This window comes from Choloepus didactylus, chromosome 5 (genome assembly GCF_015220235.1).
Source record: "Choloepus didactylus isolate mChoDid1 chromosome 5, mChoDid1.pri, whole genome shotgun sequence".
Taxonomy (NCBI): Eukaryota; Metazoa; Chordata; class Mammalia; order Pilosa; family Megalonychidae; genus Choloepus; species Choloepus didactylus.
Genome location: NC_051311.1, coordinates 50,783,785 through 50,811,467, shown reverse-complemented (window position 1 = coordinate 50,811,467; position 27,683 = coordinate 50,783,785). Strand labels below are relative to the sequence as shown.

The window sequence follows — 27,683 nt, the reverse complement described above, 5'->3', positions numbered from 1 at the left end:
CTGGCAGAACTTGCTTAGGACCCCTTTGTCTCTGATTCTCCTGAACGGCAAGCAAAACAAGCTACCAACGTGTGGGTTGGTTTGTACATGGGATAGGGACTTCAGTTGCTTTGCCTCCCCTGGGCTAGCTTAAAACTTGGGTGCATGAGCCTCCCTCCATCCCGTCTACCACTCCTGTTATGTGAAAGAGCGCTAGAGTAAGTCTGAGACTGAAAGACACAATGGTTCTCAAACTCCTGGCTGCACATTAGATCCACCAGGGGAGCTTTAAAAGAAGAACTGGTGCCCAGGCCCCACCTCAAACCAATTAAATCAGAATCTCTGGGCAGGTGGGGCCCAAGTGTGTTTATATATCAGAGGCTGGCCTCTGGTTCTAATGAGCAGCAGTCATGAACTGCTGGACCAAGGTGATATTTCCATATATTCTTAAGCCAAAAGCTTAGAAGTATGGGAAGAATCCTATCAGAGGAAAGAATAAAGGAAGACTTTGGTTTTATAATACAAAAATCTCTTAACCTACCTTTAAAAGTTGTCTTTTTTTTTGACAAATCCTGACAGCTTATAGCCCATACAATTTTATTTGAGGAACCAATACCACTTTTACCAGTTAGAGACACTACTCTGAGACCTGGTTTCTTTATATTTTTGAGATGTAGTTCGACATTTTGGTGCACAGCACCAAGGTGTCTTATATTTTACATTTCTGCATTTGTTAAGACTCCTCTGGTTGCAGATAAAGAATTCAACTGTCACTAATTTAGGCAGAAAACGAGGACTTGCTGGGAGGATCCTGAGAACCCCAAAGGCCGACTCACCTGGAGCAGAGGGCAACCAGGAACTGGAACTCCATGGGGGCAGGCACCAGGAAGCGGTCTCTCTCTGTCCTTTGCTTCTGAATCTCTCTGCACATCTGATTCATTTCTTCTTCCTCATAGCCAACTGGAGTTTTCTGCTCATAAATTCCCAAGACAGACCATGGCCACCAACAGATCATGAGTTACCCGTGTTCAGCTTCCACCTGCTGCAAAGAAACTCCTTTTTCTCTGCTCCAGATCCAAATTTCCAAACTGGCCCTGCTTGTGGCTGATCATAATTTGTGGGGCCCAATGCAAAATGCAAATGCAGGGCCCCTTATTTAAAAAGCAGGGGAAAGTTCCATTAGAGGTACATTCAAAACTTCTTTCTTTCTTCCATGGTCTCTTTTGACTTATCATGGTGTTGTTAAATTTAGTGTTGTTCTAAGTGAAAAAAAAAAAAAAAGAAAGAAAGAAAAGAAAAGAAAAGAAAAGAAAAAATAAAATTGTAAATGGTCAGCATGAATTCTACTGCAAAACCCAGTTTTTTAAATTCATTTCTGAGATATATTCACATGCCATGCAGTCATACAAAGCATACATTCAGTTGTTCACAGTACCATTATATAGCTGTGCATTCATCACCAAAATTAATTTTTGAACATTTTCATTACCACACACACAAAAACAATAAGAATAAAAATTAAAGTGAAAAAGAACAATTAAAGTAAAAAAGAACACTTACCCAGTTTTAAGTGTAAATGTCAGAGCATTTATTCATTCGCAGAATCATTAAAATTACACAATTTGCATTCTATGACTTGTGACCTGTCTCCCACCCCACCGCCAGAGGGCACCTCGAGCTGGCCAGAAGAGATGCACACAAACCAAATGCATGGAATTTGGAAAGATGAAGGAAGGGTCCCCTCAGACATCCCCAAGGGAGCACTTCCTCAGGCACAGGGATACTTATGGGTTAGAAAGTGCATACCCTCACAGGGGCCCAAGGACCCCACCCCTTCTCCCCTGCCAGCCACCAGACTGAGCCAGCCTGGGCAGGATCAAAGGAAGATGAGCTCACCACCCTAGCCCATAGCAGACTGTGACCCCCGAGGAGCTTTAAACCTCCGTGCTGGGGCACACTTGGTACCTGGATCAGAGGTGGGCTGTGACTTGCCCCACTGAGATGCAGCCTCCAGCCAGTCCCACCTCCAGCTGCCAGCCCAGTGCAGGGACGTGTGCCATTGTGCCCCTCCCCGAGATGCTGTGTGACCGCCCTGGTCACACGCTCATGAAGCCAGCCCTGGTGGCCTGGGAGGGAGGTGGGAGGTGGTCAAGTGATAAATTTCTGAAGGATCAGTTCTCAGAAATGGAGATGGGAGAAAGTTGGAATAACCAACCAATAGTTTCAATTTTTTATTATGAAGTAGAAATATCATCCTTGCCCTCCAAATTCATAAAAATGCACAGACATGAGAGTATACTACACATATTTTCTGCAACTTGACTTTTTTTACTCAACAGTATATTATGGATGTCTGTAAATGGCTGTACCATAATAGATTAGCTAGAAGATGTACCAGAGACTACAAACTCCACTGACCTGGTCCCTGACCTCTTCTCCTGCCACTCTCTGCACGTTCACTCTACTCCAGCCAACTGGCCGCATCATTCTCGCCAAGCAAACTAAGCACATCCCACTTCAGGGCCTGTGTACTTGCTATTGCCCACATCCCCCACCCCCATCCTCACTTGGAAGGCTTGTTAAAACCCCAACTGTTGTGCCCCCCCCACACACACACACACCCTCTCTCCCCCCAGAGTTCCCGAACCAGAGGGTCTGTGGTGGGCTCCAAGATTCTGCATTTCTAACAGGTCCCCAGGTGATACTGATGCTGCTGGCCCAGGGAGCTCACTCTGAGAACCACTGGTTTAGATCCCATCCAGGCAGCCAACTCCAGGGCTATGAATGGAGCAAGGCCACAAAGAGCCCATCCATGGACACCGGGGGTCTGCAGAACAAACTTGCCCTAGTGTGCTGCCTCCTACTGCTCTGGGAGGGGAGGGAATAAAAGAAAACAAATCACCCTAGTTGGGGCTCTTACTGGATTAGCATTACCTAATTGAAAAAAAGAGACCGAGGCTGTCATCTACCCACCAGATAACTCACTCCACCTCCTCGGGAAGTGAGCAAGAGGCGAGGAATACAGGGAGGAGATCCTTCCTCGAGGAAACCGAAGGAGCAGCGAATAAACTTCCCATAACCCCACTCTAATTCGCCCTACTCACAAGCATGCACACACCTTGTTCCCACACTCACCATCAGGTAGGTCACTCCTTCTCAGGCAGTGGAGTGAGGGCCCGGGGAGGCCAGAGTGCCGCCCTGACGCAAGTCCTCCAGTGGATGCTACCAGTCCCCAGCACAGATTCTCCTTACCCTCACCCTCTAGAATCTAATCAGTATTTTTCAACTTTTGCTAATCTAATAGGTAAAAAAAAAAAGGAATCTCATTAATCTCATTGTTTTAATTTGCATTTTTCATCATGGCAACTTGTATTCTTCTGTTTGCTTGTTTATATCCTTTGACCATTTTTCTAGTGAGTTGTCTTTTACTGACTGATTTATATAACTCTTTATAATTTTTTGTTACCATTATCTTAATCTGTTATAGATGTTGCAAGTTTTTTTTTCTTTTTTGCTATTTCCCTGTCTTAATTCACCAGGCTTCAATGACACATACCGCACAAGGAGTTAACAACAGAAATTTATTGGAAAGCTAGAAGTCCAAAATCAAGGCATCAGCAAGGCTATGCTTTCTCCTGGGGGCATCTGTGGCTTTCTGGTGCTGGCTTGCACAATCCTTGGGGTTCCACGGCTTGCATCTCTGCCTCCAATCTCATGGCAATCTCTCTCTTTTTCTCTGTCTCTTGTGTCTGCTCCTCTGGTTTCCACTGCATTCCGGCTTCTTACTGTGTGGCTTTCTCAACTCCTGGCTTCTGGTTTCTTTTCTTTATAAAGTCTCCAGAATCATGGATGAAGATCCACCGTAATTCAATTGGCTACACCTTAACCTTAACTAAAAATAACATATTTAAAAGGTTCACACCCACAGAATGTGGTTTAAGATTAAGAACATGTTTTTTTGGGGGGGTACACAATTCAGTCTACGACATTCACTATTTGTCTTTCAACTTTATTTTTGATGTACCAATTACCATCCATGTAGCAACTTCTCTGGGCTGTTTTCTCATCTAAGAAACAGGAGAACAGCTGCCTCATTGGTTTGCTGGGAGGATTAAATGAAGTAATGTAGGTACAATACTTAGACTATAACATCATCAATTCTCAATAAATGCTAGCTACCGCTTGCTGTTGTTTTATAACCAAACATCTCCATATAATAAGCAAAGACTCCCAGATGCAGGCTGTACCTGCTTGTTTTCAGTAATATATAGCACCATGGAATTTAAGAACAACAGAGTATGTAGAGTCCTAATCTAATGCAATTTGGGTTGTATCTACTTTTCATCTTGTGAGGTTCCCATTTAAATGTCGGCCAAATTCAGAACAGGATACCAATTTTAAAGTTAATGAAAAGACAAAGTGCTGTGAGAATCAGTCTAACGCACTGTTCTTTGTCATCTCCTCTCCATTAGACTGACCCTGAGTACTGCAGCCTCCAGGAAGGCCTGCCCTATCTGGACATGGTGATTGCAGAGACCTTGAGGATGTACCCACCGGCTTTTAGGTATGCCCACAGCCACCCACTCTTTACCTTTTCCTCCCTAGAGCCCTCAATCCTTTACCTCTAGCATTATCACATATGCTGCACTCAAGCTCACAGACAAGGCAAGGTCTGTGTCTTCTTTGTATTCCCGAGGACACCACAGCAATAAGTGTTCGGCCCATTTTTCATATGGGTTCATTACTTTCTCAAAGCATCCTTTCTTTCCTTCACACAGTTTTCCTCACCAACCCAAGTCAGACTTTTTGGCTTCCCAGTCTTGATGGCTTTTCCATTCCCCTTATCTATTGATTCATTCAATCATTTGTTCATTCAACTCAGCAACTATTGACTGAGCATCTACTAGTGTCAAGCTGTGATGGTTAGGTTTATGGGGCAACTTGGCCAGGTGATGCTGTCCAGGTGTCTGGTTAAGCAAACACTGTCCTGTTACTGCAAGGACATTTGTGGCTGGTTAATAAACCAGAAGGCTGGTGTATTAAATCATCAATCGACTGCAACTGTGACTGATTACATCAATGAAGGGCATGTCTTCCACAATGAGATAATTCAATCAGCTGGATTTAATCCAATCAGTTGAAGAATTTTAAGGAAGAGAGAGAGCGTACCTTCACTTCTTCAGCTAGCCAATGAAGTGTTTCCTGAGGAATTCATCGAACACCTTTATTGGAGTTGCCAGTTTGCTGCCTGCCCTATGGAATTTGGACTCGTGCATCCCTACAGTTGCATGAGACACTTCCATAAAATCTTTTATTTACAGATATCTCTTGTTGATTCAGTTTCTCTAGAGAACCCTAACTAATACACAAGCACTGAAAAATCAGCTGGGTACAAAACAGATAAAAATCCCTGCCCTTAGAGACAGTGAAACAATGGTCAGGTTTTAGGTTCTAGAAACAAAAGTAACACAAAGCATTTAACCCTATATCCTGTATTCCACTCAGCACTTCTATGACTTTATATATACCAGATAAACCAAATGGAAATACCTTTTGCCATTTTTAAAGAGAATATGTGCATGGTTTCAAAATATTTCAAAATTATATTTTAAGCCAAAAACATTAAGAATGTGAGTGTCTATATTGTCCAAAATATTCAAGGCCAGAAATGAATATAGAATATATTCTATATACAGGTCCAGTTATATAATATAGGTCCAGTTATGTGAGTCAAATCATATTGTCCTCAGGCACACACGGTGTTGTGGAAACTTGTCTTGGTACAGGAGAAGGTAAGTAACACAGAAGTTCTCCTTGTGACTTTCCTGATGCCAGCATTCAGATTTGACTCTACTGGACGTTCCTGACTTTGCTGTGAACCTCAGCACAAACTGTCATTCAATCTTTTTTTTTTTTTTAATGATTTATAACCAGCTTCCTTACAAGGGGACTGTGGGCAGCAGCTATACAAGTTAAAATGAAGTTCAAAATAAGACATTCAATGATAACACACAACAAAGACTGTTTAAAGGAAAAAAGCCTTTACTGAGCCCCAGAGACAGCTAATAATTCTGGGCAGGCTATGGCTTTGTTGCTAAGTTTCCTGGCAGCAGAGGGAAACCAGCTGAGTTAAACAGTTGTGTTCTCTAATGGGAGGAAAATGTACCAACTGATGAAAAGACACATTATTTCCTGGATCAAAACTCAACCAAGAATTCATCACATGAGACCCTGTCTATATGACATGTCAAGTAACAAAGTGGACAGTCTCTTCAACACAAGAAATGCTGCAAATGATTCTCCTACTGGCCCATTATAACTAGCAAAGTATAAAATGAAGTCAGTGAAGGCATCTCTTCGGGGCACAAGGATGTGGTGATCTAACTTGAGGGCTGTGCAGAAATTAGAGAATCGGGATGAATTTATTAAAATTCCCTTATAAAGCCACATAGAGTGCTGGTGGTATATGACATAGAATGAGCCTGGACTGACATTCCAAAAACTGTAATTTACTGATGGCCTCGGGTAAGCCCCATCCACTCTGTGCTTCTGTTTCCTCTGTGTTAAGTGGGGACACAATATCTATTCCCAGAAGTGTTGTGAGAATTAGTGAGATAATATTTGTGGAAATGCAGTCACCATGCTAAGCAGTATGCCGTGTAAGGCGTTAAAGTGAAGCTCAAGGAGCACTGGCTTGAGAGTCTAGCTCTCTGATCTTGGGCAAGCCATGAACTTCCAGAGCCTCATCATCCTCTATCATACAGGTTTTCTTGATCATGTCAGCTCTGCCAACTTCTCTTATCACACAACAGAAAGAGAGAGGCAAGGCATCATTACTTTCACCCAGACAAGAGAACAGCTCACTCAAGCCCAGGGCATTGGATTAGGGGGTGAATGCTGAGAGAGTGAGCATTATATTCTTTTGTATTTTATTTTTATCCTATTTTATTTTATATATTTTATGTTTTTTTTTATTTTATTTTACTTTTTAAATTTTTTTCTCAGAAAAGCATTTTCTTAGTTTGCCAGAGCTGATATGACAAATAACACACAACGGGTTGGCTTAAACAACAAGAATTTATTGGCTCACAGTTTTAGAGGCCAGAAGTTCCAAATCAAGCCTTGCTTTCTCTCGGAATCTGTAGTGCTCCGGTGATGGCTGGCTACAATCCCTGGGGTTGCTTGACTTACATCTCTACCTCCTTCACATGTGGCTTTCCTGACATCTGGCATCATTTCATAAGGCCTCTCATAATACAGATTAAGGTCAACTTTGATGCTGTTGAGCCTCATCCAAAGTACGATCTTTGAAGATCACATCTTAATCAATAATAGCAGCTTCAAATATCCTATTCACACCTACAGCAACGTGGATTAAGATTAAGAACATGTCCTTTTTTCAGGATATAAAATTCAATCCACTACAAACGTGTGGGCTCTTCCCAAGCGCTGGCACATCACTGATTGACATTCATCCATAGAAGAAACTCAGAGCAGCTCTTGTAGAAAACATAACAAATTCTTGTTTAAGTGTTAGTAACGTTAATCTGGGCTTCTATACAGTATAGTTCAGTCAATTTTGCTAGTCTTTTAATATGACTAGCCAGACAGTAGGCTCTGCCACATACAGAAGGGAAGTTGCTATTTTAATAGCTGGTGTATTACAGCCTCATAAGAGAGTAATGAATGCTGCAAGGAGCCACGGGTTGCTCTTACTTTTTTTATGAGCTGAAACAAGGTTTAACAGTAATTAGTATAATCACTGTATCTCCTCTAAGATATTGAGGGAAGCCGAGTCCTGCAACTTGAAGTAAAAGCCAGCATAGATTATTTTTAATTTTTAAAATAATTATTTATATTACCAAAATAGCATGTTTATTTTAAAAAATAAAAATGTACACAATACAGAAGGGTCCAAAGAGAAAACTGGTACCCCTGATCTCCTGCTGTTTCCACCCCAGTCCCATTGCCTAGAGGAACTAATGGTAAAAGTTTAGGTATTCTTTCAGAAATTTAGTGTTTGTATGCAAATATATATATATTTGCCTAGCCTTAAAATAAACAAAAACACAAATGGGATTATGCCATTGCCATTTGGTAGGATAAGCAATCAGACCGGCAGTTTTCCTCTCTGGTAGAAGTTATCCATAGCAACACAGACAATGGGGAACAGCTTTTCAACTCCAAATTCTCTTTAGGTAAAGCCTCACCAGGACCCATTCCAGTAATAAAATATTCCAGAATTATTGTATCAGCTGACAGATATTTTGAGGCTGTTTACAGCCAGATGCCCTCATGTCCTGTTTTAAGGATTTAATATGCAGAGGGTTTTCTGATTGATTCCAGGTACTTCAGAGACTGAAACAGAAATAAGCAGGGTGTGAGCCTGTGTGTGGTGTGTATGCACATCCCTAGGGTGCTCAAGTGGCCTTTTCCACACAAGGGAGTATCTCAGAGACTGAGGGCCTCTAACATAGACTGTGGCTGCAATTGCCAACCAGCCCTCATGTTACCCGGGATGAGGAAACGCCAGAAGCCTGGGGAGTGGGTGGGGGAAATTTATGGGGGATTTTTTTGGTTGTTGTTGTTTTGTTCTTGTTTTTGTTTGTTTGTTTTTTACTGTTGGCCAGCACTGTTCAAGAGGGGTGATAACCGAAGTCAGAAAGAAAGTTGTAAGACAGCATCTTTATATTTATTACACCCCATGCTTTGTTCCAGATGAGTATACGTAGCGTTTAGGATGTAAACATCTTCAGAATCTAGGAAGAAAATGCCAAAAATTGGACACAGGGGTTAGGACAGTTACCACATTGATAAATGGCTGTCGTTAGGAAGACCGTCCTCTTCTGGACAAGGCAGCAGCAGCAGGATGGCCCAGTTCCTATTAAGGAGGAGGAGTAAGGCTTTCCCTAAGAAAATTCATCCATGGGAGCAGAGTCTCAGGACTCAGTCTTGGTGTCAGGACAGGCTGATGGCAGTGGAATTACATGAGTTACCCAGGAGCAGGGGCACTTCATGTGCAAGTGATTGGCCAGCAAAAATGTCTTTCCCACCGGGTGGGGGTACAAATGTTGGTAGAGATCCTTGGGGACTTTGACCATTACAAGGGTGAAGTGAAATATGACAGAGATCCAGCAGCCTCCATCCCGAGTAATCTTTCTATTCAACGATGACTTAAATGAAAATATAAAAGCCGTCATTGACAAATTCACAGATGAACCAAGGCTAGAGGGATGGCTGCTGGGACAGATGACAGAAGTGATATTCAGAATTATCTTGATAGGTTTATCAACTGTTGACTCCACCAACACACCACCAGAAAAACCTGTTCATCAAGCAAGGCTAACTGTTAGACTTAACCCCAGCAAGGGAGAATACCATCTTGACAGTGTCTAGGAACAAGGAAGTTGGGGAAGAATATTTATAAGAGTTGAGAGATTGGGCTCAAGTGGTTTGAGATGGTCTTTCATGGCAAGGAGCTGATTAGTACTGGGCAAAGTTTATGGCATAATGGTTTAGATTAGTGGATACAGTGGGGCATGGGTCTTGAAGGAAGTCTTGATGTGTAAGCTTGTCTGATGAGTGAGCTGCTTGTTCAGAAGAGCAATCTATTGTTCTGATAGGAAGTTTGTTTGCCCAGATAAATTAGTTTGCATGAATTTCCTGAAGTTATTTCTTGAGTTACAGTCTTATCATCCTGAGCAATAATTTTCTGGAAGAGACAGCTAAGTCAGGTTGACACAGATGATCTCATTTCTCAGCCCCATATAACTCAATTATATGGGGCTGAGAATTAAAGTTATACGGCTTCAATTGTCAGATTAATTAGCTCGTCTATAACCAACAAGGTAAGTTTCAAGAAAGCGGTGTTGGGTTTTCAAATTGTAAGGGACAGAGACTCATATTTTCCGGAGTCATGGGTGTTTAAGAAATCATGGTGAGACAAGGAAACTAGAAGTCTCAGAGTAACCAGAACAGCCACCACAGGCAAGCCTCAGGGAGGAGACCTGAGTTCAGGAACTGGAAGGTGGTTTGGGAACCACAGCAGCTTCAGCAGCCAGGTTGGGGTGTGGTCCCATTGGCATTTCCTCTAGGCTCTGCCCTATATGTAGCATGATCAGGCACACAACCAGCACTATGAAAAAGCAGTCCCAAACACCCCTGACCTGCTCATGACCTCAATCCTAAACACTGGTCCTAAATCACCTCTCACTGTGCATCCCAAACTGCTTCCAGTTTTCCTGGTTTCTGATCTCCTGCTTCCTTCTCCTATTTATGGCTTCATTTGTCCATTGTACTTGACTCTCAGCTATGCTTCACCAACCACTGGAATCACTAACTCGGATTCCAATCTCTACTTTGGGGCTTCCAGACAGAGCCTTAGGTACCTAGGGAAAATCCTTTCTTGGTCCATCCCAGCCCCAGAGCTCTTTCCATGGCCACTGCAGCCTGCTCCTGGGCAGCCCTTTCTCTGATTCTTCACCAATTCCACCAGAAGAAGCAGACAAGATTTGCATAGCAAAGAGACCTCTGGTTGCAGTGAGAAGACTGGATAGGAAAAAAGATCAAGAAAAGATTAGAACCTGAATTAGGGAGGTAGCAGTAAAAATGGAGAAAAGTACAATAAGTAAGACCAAGTGATAAATCTGATGAGGGGAAAGGGAAAAGTCTAGGATGACTTCCAAATTTCTGGCTTGGTCAAGCACAAGTGGGAAACAGAGGAGGAGGGTTGATAGTTGGCAGGAGGAGAGGGTGTGGGGGGATATGATAACTGCACATTTTTGATCATGTTGAGTTTCAAGAGCCTGTGGAACATCCAAGGAGAGAGGTCTGATATGGAGTTAGAAGTAGGGATCTGTAGTTCAGGCTAATGGTCCAAGTTCAGGGTATAGGTGCAGTCCTCAGGAGAAAAGAAGAAGACAAAACCATGAGTATGGATTAAGTCCCTAAGGAAAACCAACATTTAAAATGTGGATGCAGAAGAGTCTGCCAATGAGAGTAAGAAGGTGCTCCTGAGGTGTAGAAGGAAAACCAAAGTGAACAGGGTCATTAAAATTCAAGGAGAGAAATGTGTGTGTGTGTGTGTTTGTAGAAAGGGGGCAGGGAGAGAAAGAGAGAGATCAAATGGTAAAACAAATGGGTAAAATGTTAACAATATGTGGATCTGTGTAGAGGAAATAGGGGTATTCTATGTACTATTATTCTTGTACTTTTCTGCAAGCTTGAAATTATTTCCAAGTAAAAAGTAACAAAACAAAACAAACGGACGAAACGAGGAAAGGGTGCAAGAGGAAGAGTCAAATGTCACAGAAGAGCCAAGCAGGATGAAGACTGAAGGAAGACTCCTGTGGATGTGCCTTGAGAGGGTTATCAGGGATCTCCACAGGAGGAGCTTCCCTGGGAGGGCGGGAACAGAGGCAGACTGCAGGTGAGCGAGGGCTACCTGAAGAGGCTTAGCTGTGAATGGGAAGATGAGAGAGGTTGTGGTCAGGGGAATAAGCCCGGCAGAAATAAACCCTTCAAAAGCACCTTTGCACTCCAGCAGGAGGCACTAGGTGGGCTCTTAAATGCTTGACGAATTAACGAAGGGATGAAGGAAATGCATTTTCGCCAAGCAAGTCTAAAGAGCCTAGAGACGCAGGGTCCTGGGCTGTAAAAGGTAATGGGGTGGCGGCTTGACCATCTCGGTCACCCTGGGAAGAGGGCTGGGCTTGCTGCTCCCCTCAGCCCTCCCCGACTCATTCCACATGTCGTTCCTGGGAAGGGAAGGGAGAAGGCAGCCGCGGCCCGGGCCGGCTGTCCCATGGTTCCCTTCAGACTGGCGTTTGGGGAAGGACCGGGTTGGCCCCAGCACGCCCGTGCGCTCTCCGCCTCCTCTGCTGTGCATCCCGGGCAGTACAAACCGCCTACAGCTGCTCTGGGTCGCACCGGCGGCGGGTAACCCGGGACCCCCCACAGGTTCACGCGGGAGGCGGCGCACGACTGCGAGGTGCTGGGGCAGCGCATCCCCGCAGGCGCCGTGCTGGAGACGGCTGTGGGCGCCCTGCACCACGACCCCGAATTCTGGCCGCACCCGGAGACCTTCGACCCGGAGAGGTGAGAGCCGCCCCCCTTCCACTGGATCCTGGAGGATTCGGTACCCGAGGAGCGCCGGGAATGAGAATAGGGATCGAGATTTCGCAGGGAGGCGGTAGCCTGGAGGCTCAAACAAATGCGCCTTGCTTGAAATCGGGCAAACGGGCTCCTCTTTGACAGTACACTATAGTAAAGTCGTCCCCAAACAGACAGAAATCGTGGCAATTGGGATAGAAGTTTGCAGGGCATAATTTCCAAAGGGAATAATTGTACTACTTTAAGAAGCCCCAAACCGAATCTAGAGATTTAGCACTTCAGTAGCACTGCAGCAGGTGACAAGGCAAGTTCAAATGGCTGTCTTCTATTTGTTCAAACCGGGACACAGGACTATATTTAAAGCATGCACTGGAAGTAACAAAACACCATTTCTTATTTTAAAATATTCCAAAACAACAGTATGGAATAAATTTCTCCACCCCTCAAATTTGAAGTAGGGAGGTCCAGCTGTGCTATGCTAGAATGGTAGACCTGGATCTCCCCTCTCTCCATCCACCCCCACATTCTGGGTGTGGCCAAACATGGATTTTGGCCCATTGTCTACATTTCATCTCTAGGCTCCCCAATTTAAAAAGTCATAGCAAACATGCACACCCCCTCCTTATCAGAACCAATCAATTCTCCCTTCCTAGAGTGATCTGACAAGGGGAGGGCTGGCCTGGCAGTAAATTTCCACCTATAGTTGCTCCAACTTCCTGTGGAATGCTGCCCACCTCTGCAACCTGATCACTGGGAAGACGAGGGCAGTGGGACCTTAATAAATGAAATCCCATTGCTCAGCAGCTCCTGGAAGTAAAGCTCAAGAAATAGAAATAGCAGCTGCAGGTCTTACAATCACACAGCAGCATCATCTTTGAAAACAAAAAGTGCATTTAAAAATGTGTTGCAGAGGGCTACTTGGACCCAGAAAAGTCCAGAGGTAGTAAGAAGTGAGCAGGCTATTGCAAAATAAGAGTGGTTGTCACCAAGCTTAACCTTCGCAGGGCGCACAAGGCAAATACTGCCATTTGCTAGCAGATAAAGCCATCCCGAGGAAGGGCTTCTAGTGGTTCAAACAGAGAAACATTCCTCTGGTCCAAGTTTACAGGGCTTGGCCCAGCAAGGTAAGTGTAGGTAGGAGAGAGAGCTGCAAGGCATGGCATCGAGAGACATGCAGGGGAGGGCTGGTAAGGAGGACAGGGTGCCTGGGGAACTTTGCTTAGGAAGTGGGTGATGGAGGGCATCATCTTCTGGAGCATTAGTGGGAAGTTGCAGCGATGAACCCACGAGAGGGCTGTGATTGTCAAACACTCAGGGTTGGAAGTGCTGCTTGGGTTTCTTTTAGATGCTATGATTCTAGATAACATCATGTGGGCTCATTAAAAAACCCCTGAATTCATAAGGAGAGGCAAGGCGGCACAAGAGGACATTCTCTGTGTTTCTCTTAATTCAGCAGAGCCTTTAGACTACAGCTGATGGATTAGCAGCCGCCAGCTCAGAGCCTTTGGTGATGGGTCCATGGGAAAATAGGACTCTTTACCACAACTGAGTTTATGACCTGCTTGGTAGGATCATGGTTTCAGATGAAGGGGGCCCTTAACCAGAATGGAGGAGTGTAAGAGCTGCCAGGAAAGGAGGCAGGCATCCTGGAATAACCCTGACTCATTGACCTGCAGGTTCACGGCCGAGGCTTGTCGGCTGCGGCGGCCCTTCACTTACCTGCCCTTTGGGGCCGGCCCCCGGAGCTGTCTAGGGGTGCGGCTGGGGCTGCTGGAGGTCAAGCTGACACTGCTCCACATCCTGCGCAAGTTTCAGTTCAAGGCCTGTCCTGAGACTCAGGTAAGGACTCCCTGTTCCTCTGCGGGCAGAGCGTGGTCACCCCAGTTCCTTGTTGCCTGAGCCAGCCTGCCTGGAGTTGCATCCGGGTTCTGGTGAGCTTAGGTGAGCAGCTGAACCTCTCTTTTCTTCTCCCCCTAGCTCTTAATGTCCTTGCAAGGATTAAATGAATTAGTATAAGTACAAGGTAAGTGCTGGCACATAGTAACACGAGTATGTGCTATTATATTGTTCTCTGTACAACAGGACTGGGCCTCATATTACCGTAGCTCTTCCTGTTCCACAAAGAGAACCCAGACCAGTGTTCACAGCTGTGAAATTTACATGCTTTGAAAGGGTTTGGAGGTATGTGGCTTGGTCTTGCAGAAACTGGCCCTGTGGACATTCCCCCTGAACTCCTGACTCCCTAATATCCTCTCTGCTTGGAGGTTACTGCCTCATGGAGGGGAGGATGCTACCCAAAGGAAAGCAAAAGATGAGTGAAATATTAGTCAGACACAAAAGGACAGATATTGTATGATTTCACTAATATGAACTAACTGGAATATATAAACTCAGAATCTTAAAATGTAAACTATAGGATACCTAGAAATAGAAGTTAGAGATGGGGGAGTGGTAGCATAATATGTTCAGAATGTATAACGAGGTTGAACTTAAAATGTTTGGAAGTAGATATGGGGTGAGGGTAGTTCGTTAGTGAGAATGTAAGTAATAGTGCTGTATTGTAGGTGATTTTGGTTGAAAGCGGCTGTTTAGAGTCGTTTATGTCACCGATTAACACTACAAGTTTGAACAAGTACTTGCATGAACTGGTTAAAATGTATGGCACTGATAGAAAAATGTTAATAGAGTGGTATGTGGGGTAAAATACCTATTGCAAACTATAAACTATAGTTAAACGTAATACTTTAAAATTCTTTCAGCAACAATAACTGGTGTACCCCACCAATATTAGGGGTCAAAAGTAGGGATAAGGGATATGGGGTGTTTAGGGTTTTCTTGTTTGGGGTTTGATAATTTTATTTTTGGAGTAATGAAAATGTTCTAAAAGTGAGTGCAATGATTGCACAAATAAGTGATGATACTGTGAGATACTGATTGTATAATTTGGACGGAATATATGGTAAGTGAATATATCTGAAAATCTGAAAATAAATTTGTATACTTATTTTCTGATATAAAAGTATTTCAAATGAATTTAAAGCAACAACAACAACAACAAAAGGAAAGCAGAAGAGCTTGAGCTTCTTGATGGAGTGTTCCACAGCTGCCACAGGCTTCACCTTCCCCTTCTTGTGCAGATGAGACATGTCCTTATGTCCATTGTGGGCCACAGCCCAGTCCTATCACACAACATGACACATACTCTCCCCAGAAACAAATGCCTTTACTCCTTATGCCCCAGAGAGGCATCTCAGACCAGCTCTAACTCATCAGCCAGACATCTGGGCCCTCCTCAACATGCCATCCCCTCTTCCAGGCCCAGTTTTCCCTCACACCATTGACTCCGGGCCCAGTGGAACACTTCCATGACTGTAGGTGGGAGGGCCTTCATACTTACAGTAATCCTGCAAAGCAGGTCCATTATTCCCATTCTCAGATGAGGAACCAAAGCTCAGAGGTTAAAAACTCGTCTGAGATCACACAGTTGGACTGTAGGCTCCATAAGGGCAGGGACCAAGTCTGTCATATTCACTATTGGAGCCTCCAGCATTCAGCAGGATGCCAGGCACAGGGCAAGTTCACTCATTCATTCAATGAATGAATCATTCAACAAATGAAGCATTCAACAAATGAATGAACACCAGAAAGTAAAGAAGTGGGTGCAAACCCAGATCTTGCTCACTCCCAAGCCCTCCCTCTTTGCTCCAGGTCTGCCTGCCTCTCTGCACAGTATTAGCTATTCCCCACAGAGTCCAACCACTGCTCTCCTCTGCACCTATAGTCCTGCTGGTCCTGCCACCAGGAACCCCTCTGCACAGCTACAGACCTGGATGGGACAGCATAAAAGTACAGATAACAAGGACACAGTGACAGATAGTGATGACTTCGAGATTGAGAGTGGCAATGCTTCTGTCACACAGGGACACTAGGATGGGCTGCTGGTCTGGAAAGAATAATGAGATTGCTTGGGGTACACTACAATGGAGGTGCTAGAAGTGAAAATGTTCAGAAAGGTCTGATAGGGCTGAAGACAGGGAGGGGCAGAATGGCAGCACAAAGCTAAACCAAAACTGAGAAGGGAGCTGAGAGAAAAGCAGGGCTTTGACTACCTGAAGCATTTCACAGGCAAAGGACTCTTCTTTTGGGGTTTGCCTTATTTACCCTTGATCGCGACATACAGTACAGCAACCAGACCAGTATCCTAAAACACTGCTTACACCTGGCACTGCCCAGCTCAAGCAGCAGCCATAAGCCCCCAGAGCATGCTAGGTCCAAGGAGAACCCATCCTGAATTTTGAGCCTCCTTGGTATTCCCACCCCCACTTCCCACCCAAGAGGATTCCCCCCACTCTTTGGTGCCCGTTTTGGCTGCAGCCCCTTCCTGTAATGTCATCCCTCTGACCCCAGAGTCTGATCACATCCCCCAATCTTTCCATGTCCCCTCAGATCCCAAAGTGGCTCCTGAGAAGTCGCACTTACAAGGCTTCTCCCATTCCTAGACCCACCCCAGGCCTTGTTCCAACTGGCAGCCTTCCCTGAGTGGCCAGCCCCTCTCTCCTTCTTTTTGAACTCCTATGGTATTTCAGGTTGTCTAAACTTGTGCTAATACAGTAACACTAAACACTTGTGGCTCAATTTTAATTTTAATAAAGCAGAATGAAAAATTCAGGTCCTGTGTACTAAATACCTTTCAAGCGCTCCCACAGCCACGTGCACTAGGGGGTACCATCTGGGATAGAGCAGGTCTAAACCATCTTATTTCTTGGGCATATAACTTGTCTCCTCATGTGAGCTATAACCCTCAGAGGCCAAGAAGTCAAACCAACGACATCTGAAATATCCATGAAGGCAATGGTGATTCTTTTTTGCTTTAACGGATTCACATCCAATCGTCATTTACACCCAGCTCAAGGGGGACCCCTGCTTTCAGAGAAGTTCTTTGGCTTTGGGCTTTTCTTAGAAGCCCTCATCCACCACCAACTTTATACTTTAAGTTGGACATAAGGAAAGCTTTTTGAATGGCAGAAAGGCACACTAGCAGGGAATGCCATGAAGCTGCTTTTCCCAAAGCCTCTCAGAGAGAGAACTGCTCAGTTAATGGTTGGACCTGGGGAAATGGAGAGGTAAAGGCAGGGATGGTTGGTGTAGTTTATAAACAGGGTTTGAGGCTCCACTTTCTGGCCAGATGACCTTGGACAAGTTACTTGGCTGCTCTGAAGCTCCATTTCTTCATTGCAAAGTGAGATCTACTCTCTCACACACAGGACTGTTGTGAGGACAGTGCAGGACTAAATGTCCTCTTGACCTACAATATTTTATTAACGTGGGAAAGAGAGGCAAGGACCCAAGGCTGGGGCAGGGGAACTAGCTGCTGGGGCCCTACACCCAGTGTATGAGAGGCGGCAGCTCTGTTGGCTATTCAAGGAATTGTGGTCCAGTTGGGGAGGTTTCTTTGCTGGTAATCCTTCAACCTATAGCTTAAATGTTCACAAGCCCTACTTTAGTCCTGGTTCCAAGAAGGTTTTCCTATAGACATGGTTAACATCTACAAATATTTTAATTTCCTCTATTTTAGGTACCACTGCAGCTGGAATCCAAATCTGCCCTAAGTCCAAAAAATGGTGTCTACATCAAGATTGTGTCCCGCTGACACAGGCGTCCCAGGCAGCATCCTGTAGCTATCATACCACTGAACCTACAAGTCAATATCACAAGGACATCCCAAATTCAAAGAGACCCTTAGGTGGAAATTCACATTTATGGAAAAATATCACCAAAGTGATAGAAAGGGTGCCTGGCATGCAAGTATAAGAGAAATACAAAGGGTATTTACATTACGTTCCCTACGTCCCTAATAAATGTTTATTTGTTGCACTTAGTTTTGACTTTGTCAACAGTGTTTGAACCACTGATCCACATACCTGAATAAGCATTGCTGATAAGTAAGTGAAATGTAATTTTGACAAAACTACTGAGAACATGAAGTTTTAAAGGAAGTCTGTCCTAGGGTGGAAAGAATCTGTAGTGCAGAAACACAGGGACACTCAGCCGAGCCTGGCAATAGTACCAGCTTGCAGACTTTTCAGCTTCTCATGCATTACGGAGTCTGACTTAAGAGAATGAATTCATTAGAAGCTCAACTTCAAAAATGATTCAAAAGCTTGATTATGCTTTGATTTTCCTAAGTAGGCTAAAACTAACTTTATACTAAAACTCAATAAACAAGAAAATGACATAGGCTGAAATGTACTTTTTCTTTTAAAAAGCATCATATAGTAGACTCTTTATTATTAGCAGAGCCCATATTTGTGAATTTGCCTAAATTTTTATAAAATTTATTTGTAACTAAACTAATTTTAGCTCTCAGCAGCCAAATGGTTAAAAAGCATGGGATAAATTAATTTACATTCAACACTTAACAGGCAAGCATCTAGTTTAAACAACAACCCCCCACCCCACAACTACACTGGAATGGGACCAATGACTTAATGTGAATGTAAATATGTTACTTCTGTGAAATTTACCAAAACATATGTGGGGCCCTGGAAGGAACCCTAACAACTGAGGTGCCCTGAACCTTAAACTTCATTAGCTTCCTGATAAATCTACACAAGGTTCTACCGAAACCAGTAACTTCAGCTCTATTACATCCTTTACAAATAGAAAAGTACCTGGTACTCAGCTGGAGGCTCAATAAATAGACACTGAAGAATGAGCTTCAGACTTCATCCACTTTTGATAAGTATTCTTTTATTTCCATACTCCTTTGTGACATTTGCAGCACAGATATTCAAATCTCATGGGGACATAAAACCCACACTTGGAGTGTGCCTAGTATGCTCAGAGTATATGGGTACACACATGTGCATGCCCAAGGCCAGGGGTCCTGGGAGGAGGCGCACATTCACGTCACCTGCCAGGGTAAGCTACTTCCTCAGATTGACAGCTGGCCCCCACTGGGACAAAGGGAAACCAGTAGGGCTGCAATGACACCACATGGTAGCCACTTGCTCTGACAATGTGATGATACAGGCCAATTCTAATGCCAGAAGCCTGGGAAAAGCAGCAAAAGGCCTGCCTGGGTTAATGTGAGAGCAGCAGACAGAAGTGACTAGGCTTCTGTAGGCCCAGTCCAGGCTTTCAGATACCAATAGCTACTGGGTCATTCTGACAAAAAGTACAGCAGGTGCCACTGGGGGCCTGAAAATCCAAATCCCTGGTAGAGAGAGAAAATCTTAAAACAAATCCATAAAACAGTTTCTAGAAACTCTGTGCCTGGTGCCTATAAGCAGCAAAGTCAACAAAGAAAGTAAAAAAAATACAATTTCAACATACTATTAAAAAGCAAAAAATGGGCTCACCTTAATCCACATGCCCACCAATTAGTCCTCTAGTGAGCCCAAATGTGAGACATAAAAGTGAAAACTATCATCATCAAGAGATTAAGAACATAACTTCATTGAGAAGTCAACATTAAACAGTTCATTAAAAGCTGTTTTGTTAAAAAAAAAAAAAGCACCTTTCCAAACACCCATTTCAAGGAAGATAAGCCTGAAAGGCATAAAAACACCTTGAGAGCTCGCTCACTGCCGGCTGCCAAAGAAGGATGCTAAGGAGAACAAGATGGAAGCTCCTGACAGAGGCTTAGAGGTCGTGTACTGGATGAGATACTCCGGGTAAACCTGGTGTTTTTCAAAGACCACGAAGATGGAAGGCTCGGAGGCACTGTTGACACAGCTGTCGTAAAAGACATTGCTCTGGCCTTCTTTGGCTGGAGGACGGACGAAGGAGGCGTTGCCTCTAACGAACTCACCCACCAGCACCCGAGCCAGGAACATGAGGTGGGTCTGTGTGTCGGATGTGCTGTAGTGGTGGGAGTATGCAGCATCTCGGGCGAAGTAGCTTCCTGAAACGACATACACAGGCTGAGCTGGGTACTGGGGGAAGCAGCCCACAGCCCAGCAGGGAGAGCAGACAGCAACCTGTGGGCCCTGCTCTGTCACCAAGGAAATGCCAAAGACTCTCTCTTCTTCTGTGATTGTATCTCCTTCTTCTCCCTTTGTCCTCCCCCTTCTCCCATTTCTCCACCCTTTTCCTTATAAATACCTGAAGAGATATGCATCTACATTGCTGACAGCCTTGGGAATGGCAGGGCATCAAGAGAGGGCATCAAATCCTTTCAAGTTCTGAATCTGTCACTCTGGGTACATCATGACTTAACCCCTAGGCCTCGGTTTCCTCAGTGATGAAATGGGGCTTTTAGGCTCAACCTTGCAGGATTGTATAGAAAGTGAACAAGACATCATCTATGGAATCCTTCTAAACCCAGCAGCCCAATGCACATGAACCTTGTCAAACGAGAATCTGATTTGGAAGTTGTCACCTACTCCTTTTAATTTACAAACCTACCACTGGCTTTTGTCATCTTGGCCACAGTGGACTAAAACTAACTGACGGATTACTGATGAAACACTAAAGAAGCACAATACATTCCATCTACTTTCAAATGGTTCCAGAAAAACAGAGGGAGGGGATGATAAAGCAAACATGGCAAATGTTAAAACTAACGAATCTGGGTAAAATTCAAGTAGGAGATTTTTATATTATTCTTGTAACTTTTCTGAGAGTTTGAAATTATTTACAAATAATTTTTAAAATAACGAAGAGACAGGAAAACACTCAAATGAACTGACATTATAGCTAGAATGAGTATTTATATGAGTGTATCTGAGGTTTTCAGATCTTTATTCTAATAAAATAGTGAAGATGTAGTCTGGAGTTGGAAAGGAGTCCCTTTGCTCTCCTGACTTGTACTTACCTTCTCCCAGAACCTCTACCTCACAGGGACACAAAGCTCATCTCTCAGGAAAGCAAAACCACAGCCTAGGAAGGGCCACTGCTCAAACCTTGGGCCAAACTCCTGGCTGGAGGACAAGCAGTGGGAGTAAGCACAGCACCAGCTAAGATCTCCCCAGAGGGCCAAGGCTCCATTCTCCACTGAGGTGGATGCCAGCTTGTCTACTCAGGCAGTTCCCATCAGGACCTCTATTAATTTTGGTTTCTTGGCCTTGGGTGGCAACTACCTGATTCTGCCAGCGGAAGTCATCTAGCCCCTACCTTTGCCATAAGAAGTGCTATGAAGACCACAGATGCGCCAGTCAAAGTTCTGCTGGCAGATGGCATCGATGAAACACGCGCTGGTGCCATGAAACAGCTGCCTCTCATCCACTACCTTCCCACCGTTCCTCTTCTGCATCTGTCCTTTCTGCCTAGAATCACAGGAGGAGGATGTGTGTAGGAGGGAGAAGGCAGAGAAGCATTTCTCACCAAATACAGCCCACTCAACCCCCAAAACCACATGTCATGAAACAAGGAGATGAGGGTCACAGGCTGTCTGGGCCAGGCATGGAGGCTCCAGCCCTATGTGCTGGGAGAGGGAGCAGCCCTCACTTCCCACAGGGATGGGAAAGAAGGTGGAGAATGGAAGCTGCATGAAAAGTAGAAGGGAAACCTTTGCCTCCACAGTTCAAGGCCTCCAGTCATCCCTGAACCCCAGAAGCAGATCAGCCCTTGGGGACAGAGCATGATTCTTTCCCATCACCTTACTTCTGAGTGGAGCTTATCCCTGGGGAGCTGGAGAGATGGAGCAGAGCTGTGAGGAAGTCAGCAGTGGTAAGAGCATTCTGCTCCCCTCTCCCGCTGCTCTGATTTCATCACTGTGCACAGAGTACAAATGACAGTGCTCCAGCCCCACTGGGGGCACAGGTCAGCAGGATCCCCAGGCCCACCGCAGTGACCTGCTGTGGATTCCTCCCCACACTGACAAGTGACTGGGCTTCAAGGACCACATTGGTCCTTTCACACAAAAATGAGGCCCATACTCTCTTGCTGTTGGGACAATAGCTTTATTTTCCTGGGGCTGAGGGTGTGGGTGAGTTGTGCTGACCCATCCCGTTGGTCCTCAGGGAGACCGAATATAGAAGTGTGGGTCCTGGCTTTGTCACTAGTTAGTAATGAAAGGTATCTAAACTCTGGGAAGCTTCAGTCCCATCATCAGTTTAACAGGATATGCCACCACAAAGTTATAAACATAATGAGCGACACAGCTCCAGAAACACAGCAAGCACTGGACGAGGAGGAACTGGTAGTTCTGATTTTCCTTGATGCTTGTTTGGTAAGCAGCTGGCAGCGGTGACGGGAAAGAGTCACCAGCCCACAGAGAGCAAGCCCCAGCCCCACATACCACTGGTAGACTTCCCAGAGGGCCAGGTTCTGGACTCGCTCAATCTTCTGAACATAGTAGAAAGGCAGCGTATGGTTAAAGAGGTTCCAGACCTTTTGATACTCTTCTGAGGAAGAACTGAGGGCGATCCTCTGTCAGGGGCAAATATTTTTAGTATGTTATCATCGCAGTACAGAATATAGATCAATCCCTTCCCAAGGATGCTTATAAAATCCTGGCACTATAGAAGCAAGAAACCTCAGACTGTTATTACCACATTTCCCTTTCCACCTGAGATTGTGTCTCTGCAGGCACCAAGTGTTTGCAGTTTGGAGTCATTTCCCTTTTGTTTCCTGTGAAATTAGCCTGAAGGACAGTACTCATGAGTATTGATTCTCTTCTTTTGTATCCCATGTAGCCAAAGACTCCAGGTTGGTCTACATAGTCTAAGATACCAGGAGCTGGTGCTCAATGAATGAGGAACACGCCCATCTCTGGGGTCCCACCAAAAGAGTTCAGTCCCATGGGCAACAATGATGAGACATTTCAGCATTTTAGAGTAGAAGAGAGAAGGTAATTACTGTGGCAAGAGAGCCCCCTCTGTAGCTAACGCCAGTGAGTGAGCCCTAGAAACCTGAGTTGTTATGTAGACAGACCCAGAAAGGAGGAAAGTCTCTAGTTCAATATTTAGGTAAGTACATGCAAAAAAATCCACACACAAACAAAAATGAAGCAGTACAAAAGGGTATCAAGTCCCAAGTAAAACTATTCCCCTTTCTTTCCTGTTTCACCCCTCTACTTCCCAAGGTCTTTGATTACCCTCCCAAGCACACATAGCTACACACTCCACTGCTCTTGTACACAGTATGACAGGGTATTATAATTTTTTCTAAGTCTAGCTTGTCATCTTTTCATACAGATGGATTTTATTCTTTTATACTCACTAGTATTTATATAGGTATAACAAGTGTTCTTAACCACTTCAGAAGAATTTACAATGTTATTCTCAGAAAATGTATGCTACTGATTTAAGTCTTGCTGGAGCGTACAACCTATGGAAGCAAGGCAGACACTCCCAATGCCTGCAGCCCCAACTTTAGAAGCAGTCCTTACAGACCTGCCTCGAATATGCCCCCCACTTTCTCAGACCCATGGCCTTGCTCACTCCACAAGAAGCATTCCCATGGCAGGAGCTTGGTGATATTGTCCCACTGGGAGCACAGTGGCTCCCAATCCATCCCCGGCAGTAGCCGTCCAAAACCTCCTCCAGTGGCTCCATCTCTTAACACTACTTTAGACACAACTCAGAGGCCATTTAGCATGGGCTCTCAACTTACCGCTCTCCATCCTCCAAACAGGTGGTATCCTCTTTCTCATTCCCTCCTCTTGCTCTAAGGAGCTCCCTCCTTCACCACGGTGAACCCCTTCCACCTTCCTCCCCTCACCCCACCTACTTGTCTACAAGGATGCCCCCACCAAGGCCACAAGCACTGAAGGAAAGGCTGGTCTGGTGGACACTCAAACTTCAACTCAGGAACTCATTGAGACTTACTGACCTGTTATACCTCCCTCAGGCAAGGATCCAGTCCTGCCAACTTCCTGACAGATGCTGTCAAGGGCTCCCATACCTGTCATGGCCACACTGCTTGCTGCAATGACCAAGGCCTCCCACAACACAATCCTGACCTCTCTCCTGCTAACCCCTCAATTCAATGCACTCTCCACTTGAGACATACTGCACATCCTGTCCCCTAAAAAGATCCTCATTTTCCTGACAATGGCACCTTCCTCATGCAGTTCCCTTGGCTTATGTGTTCTTTATCTCACCTCTGTCCGAAAAATAAAAAATAAAAAAAAAACCCAGCCATCGAGGTGTAGTCCAGTGTTCCCCTATAACACCTTCCCTAATCCCCCTCAATATGCTCGCTTCATCCTTTGAGGCCTCCAAGTGCTGTCTATAGCTTGTTCAGGCCTTAGCACATCTGCCTTGTATGGCTAGTATCTGTGTGAACTCTGTACCAGTTCAATGGGATTAGGCCTCCGAGGACAGGGACTGCCATGTTGAAAAAGCCTGTGCACAGTACTTGGCAGGAGGATGCTGACGGATATCAGCCCAAGTGCCCCACGGTACAAGGGATGGCCATCATCATACTGAAATCCTCCCTTGATTCTTTCCCCCTTCTTGCTTAGTAAAACTCACATTTATTTGCTAAACTGGGTTCTTAAGCTCCTTATCTCTGCCCTTTCTAGCAAATTTCACAGCTTATACTCCTCCATTCCCAATATATCCTCAGCCCTCAGGGCCACATCCTGTGATAAAACCCCCAAAATCTGCAAAAAAAAAACCCCAACCAACCAAACAAAAAAACACAAAACACTCTGCATACATCTCCTCCCCACCATGCCCATAGCCACCCCCTTCCAGCTTCTTCTGTGTTAGAGGAAGTAGTCATAATCTGTTCACATTAGCCTGTTTCTACAGAACATCCTCCTTCCCGCTGGCTCTAGGCAGCATGAGATCCATACCTCAAATCCCGGGTCTGGCAGGGCAGAAGGGTCCCAATAGTCTGGGATGCTCTTTGGGCCTTGAAATTTGACACTGCTGCAAAATGTAGACAAAAACCACTTAGACATGTTGCTCTTAGCTATAAGCAAATCTATCATAGCTGACTTCCAGTCATGGGTCTTAGCATATCATTTTTTAAAAGCTGATAGAAAGGCTAGGAAGGCACAAACCCAACATTTACATTGTGAAAGCACTTTTATCTTTGCCTATGTGGCTGAAAACTAAAACTATTAGACATAAGAGATCCATTTCTCTTGCCTATATCCAAATTACTACCTATAATGGATAGAGTATATGATTATTTATAATTCTGAAATTCAAAGGGCTTTGAAAACTTTTTTCAAAGGCCTAAGGTACAACTGACATATGAAAACATTTTTTAAAAAACATAAAATTGACATCAAAACTTATTCAGCAGCAGGAATCTGACTTGAGCTGGTAAGAAGCTATTTGTGATCTGTATTTATCCTTCTTAATGTGACTACGCATTATTTTTTACTACAGAAATATCTGTGTGTTTAATTACAGGGTGTTACATAATACAAGCACCACACTATCTCTAAAATTAAAAATAAAAAATAAATACTGAGTTCTATAAGACATCTGGACTAAGGGTTATGGAACAAGGATTGCTTGCAACTATAATTCCAAATCATTCCTATTCAGTTTCAGAATGTACTGTTCTCCCTACAATAGATCTACCTTCTGTTTTTGCTGGCATGAGACATGCACCTTCATCCTAAGCCTCAACAAGCTCTTATAAGTAACTTTCCTAAGAAAATGGCAATTTAAAAATAATTAATCAGCTAGAAACAGATTCACAAAGACTTAGGATATAAGATCATCAAGCAGATTATAAAATATTCCTCCTATGTTCAAAGAAATAAAAGGCAAACAAAGACATATGCAGAGAACAGACAGCTATCAAAACACATGGTTGATTTTTAAAAGAAGCAAATAAAACTTTTGGAAATAAAATCTGCAATACTTGATGGTAAAATTTCATTAGACTGGTTATTTAATAGCAAATGAGATCACATGAAGAGAGGAGAATTAGTGAGCTGAAAGACATGTAAAATGAAATTATCCAGAATGTGGCCCAGAGCAGTAAGGAGAAGGAAAATGTGGGAAACTGAGATGTGGAGAACAGAGTGAGACGTCCTCTTGGGGATACGATCAGAGCCTAACCAAAGGTGCAGAAGGTGAGGAGGAGAACGAGGAGGAGGCAATTTCCAAAGGATCAGGTAAGACACACCATCCCATGGATTTAAGTCCAAAGACTCTCAAGCAGGATTAAAAAAAAATACAAACCTAGACATACCAATAGTGGGGCCACATAACACTAAGACAAACCGAAGATCTTAAAAGTAGCCAGAGGAAAAAAGTGATTTCTGTCAAAGAAGTACCAGTTAGACTGACAGCTGTTTTCTTAAAAGCAACAATGGAAACCAAAAGACAACAGAGTGAAATCTTCAATATTCCAAAGGAAAGTAACTACAATCTGAAGTTTTATACCCAGAAACAATATCTTTCAAGACTGAAGATAAAAATAAAGACTTTCGGACAAATAAAAAGCACTGTTTTCCACCAGCAGACCTTCATCTAAGGAAATTGGGAAGGGCCAAAGAAAATGGTGTAAAATGTCAGTAATTTAGTCAAACATTCATAGTGTAAAATAACAGTACCTCATGAGGATTAAAAAAAAACAACCAGTTGAGAGGAAGGTAAATGGAATTAAGTATTTGAAAGCTCTTATATTAGCTGGTAGGAGGGCAAAAAGATACCTAAGTGAAGAACACTATCATTTCTAGAGTAGCCTTTTAAAAAACAGAAACACCTTCCAAAGTAGTAGACAGGAAAAAATGAAAATGATATTTAAAAAATTCCAAAAACAGAAAAGAAAAAGATAAGACCCAATTACATGCATAAAAAATTTTCATGAGTTATGGAATGATAGTAAGGGGAACACAACCAGATACCTGATGTGTACAGATTTTTTTTTCTTGTTACTTAAATTTAACTACTATCCACTTTCCCTAGCCAAATTGTTTCTCTGACACAGTATTTTTGACACGATAGAACTTAAGAAATATTTGATTTGGTGAAGTGTTTTATATAAAATATCATTAATGAAAATTATCATTCTAATTATCCAACAATATTAATTACATGGTTTTAAAATATGCTTTAGTATTTTCAACTACACTTATCAGCATTAGCTATATTAATGAAGAACAATATATAAATATACATAGATATCAACTATTTTAATGTATTTAAAAATACTTAGGTCTTTTAAATAGGCTAAGTTATGTATCATCGTATTCATATTACATATAATCTTTGCATATATACCATAATTCATCCCAAGTAAACCCAAATTATCATCAATTTCAAATTACAGGCCCTGGTATAATTAAAACTTGTAAAATAATTAAGAAAGGGCATTCTCTTCTCTTTTCAATATGTTTCTATAGATTTTTCTGGGGATAATTTTAAGCTAATGTGAATTCATTTTGACAGAAGAACAGCAAAAATCAAGATACATTGCCATGTACTTTCAATATACTCATGAATCTTGTCATCTCATCAAAACCAACCTACCCATTCTTGTTTATTTATTTTCCAGAATTTTACTTCCATCTTATAAATGTAGTCCTCCCTTGTCTTAATTATCTTTCTTCCACATGCCTCCTATTGCATTTCAATTTCTGTTCATTTGTAGTTTGACAGCTTGATCTCGGTTTATTCTGTTTGATAGTGAACTTTGTTTCTGCCTCTGCTGAAGTTCAAACTCCATTCATC

General features: G+C 43.5%; 2 protein-coding genes across 4 annotated transcripts in view; one reads left to right on the top strand and one right to left on the bottom strand.

Moving 5' to 3' along the window:
* TBXAS1 (thromboxane A synthase 1) overlaps positions 1 to 18,328 on the top strand; it is a 193,477-nt gene extending 175,149 nt beyond the window's left edge. For both annotated transcript variants that reach the window (XM_037836033.1, XM_037836034.1), the window contains 4 exons: positions 4,452 to 4,543; positions 11,938 to 12,075; positions 13,767 to 13,929; positions 17,666 to 18,328. In XM_037836033.1, coding sequence (XP_037691961.1) covers positions 4,452 to 4,543; positions 11,938 to 12,075; positions 13,767 to 13,929; positions 17,666 to 17,740 — 468 coding nt within the window. In that variant the 3' untranslated portion in view covers positions 17,741 to 18,328. The remainder of the gene's footprint in view (positions 1 to 4,451; positions 4,544 to 11,937; positions 12,076 to 13,766; positions 13,930 to 17,665) is intronic.
* A 492-nt stretch (positions 18,329 to 18,820) lies between these two features.
* Positions 18,821 to 27,683, bottom strand: part of PARP12 (poly(ADP-ribose) polymerase family member 12) — a 75,390-nt gene continuing 66,527 nt past the window's right edge. For both annotated transcript variants that reach the window (XM_037836031.1, XM_037836032.1), the window contains exons 9-12: positions 24,839 to 24,914; positions 22,334 to 22,464; positions 21,208 to 21,359; positions 18,821 to 19,996 (exon numbers count right to left, since the gene is read on the bottom strand). In XM_037836031.1, the coding sequence (XP_037691959.1) occupies positions 19,674 to 19,996; positions 21,208 to 21,359; positions 22,334 to 22,464; positions 24,839 to 24,914 (682 nt within the window). In that variant the 3' untranslated portion in view covers positions 18,821 to 19,673. The remainder of the gene's footprint in view (positions 19,997 to 21,207; positions 21,360 to 22,333; positions 22,465 to 24,838; positions 24,915 to 27,683) is intronic.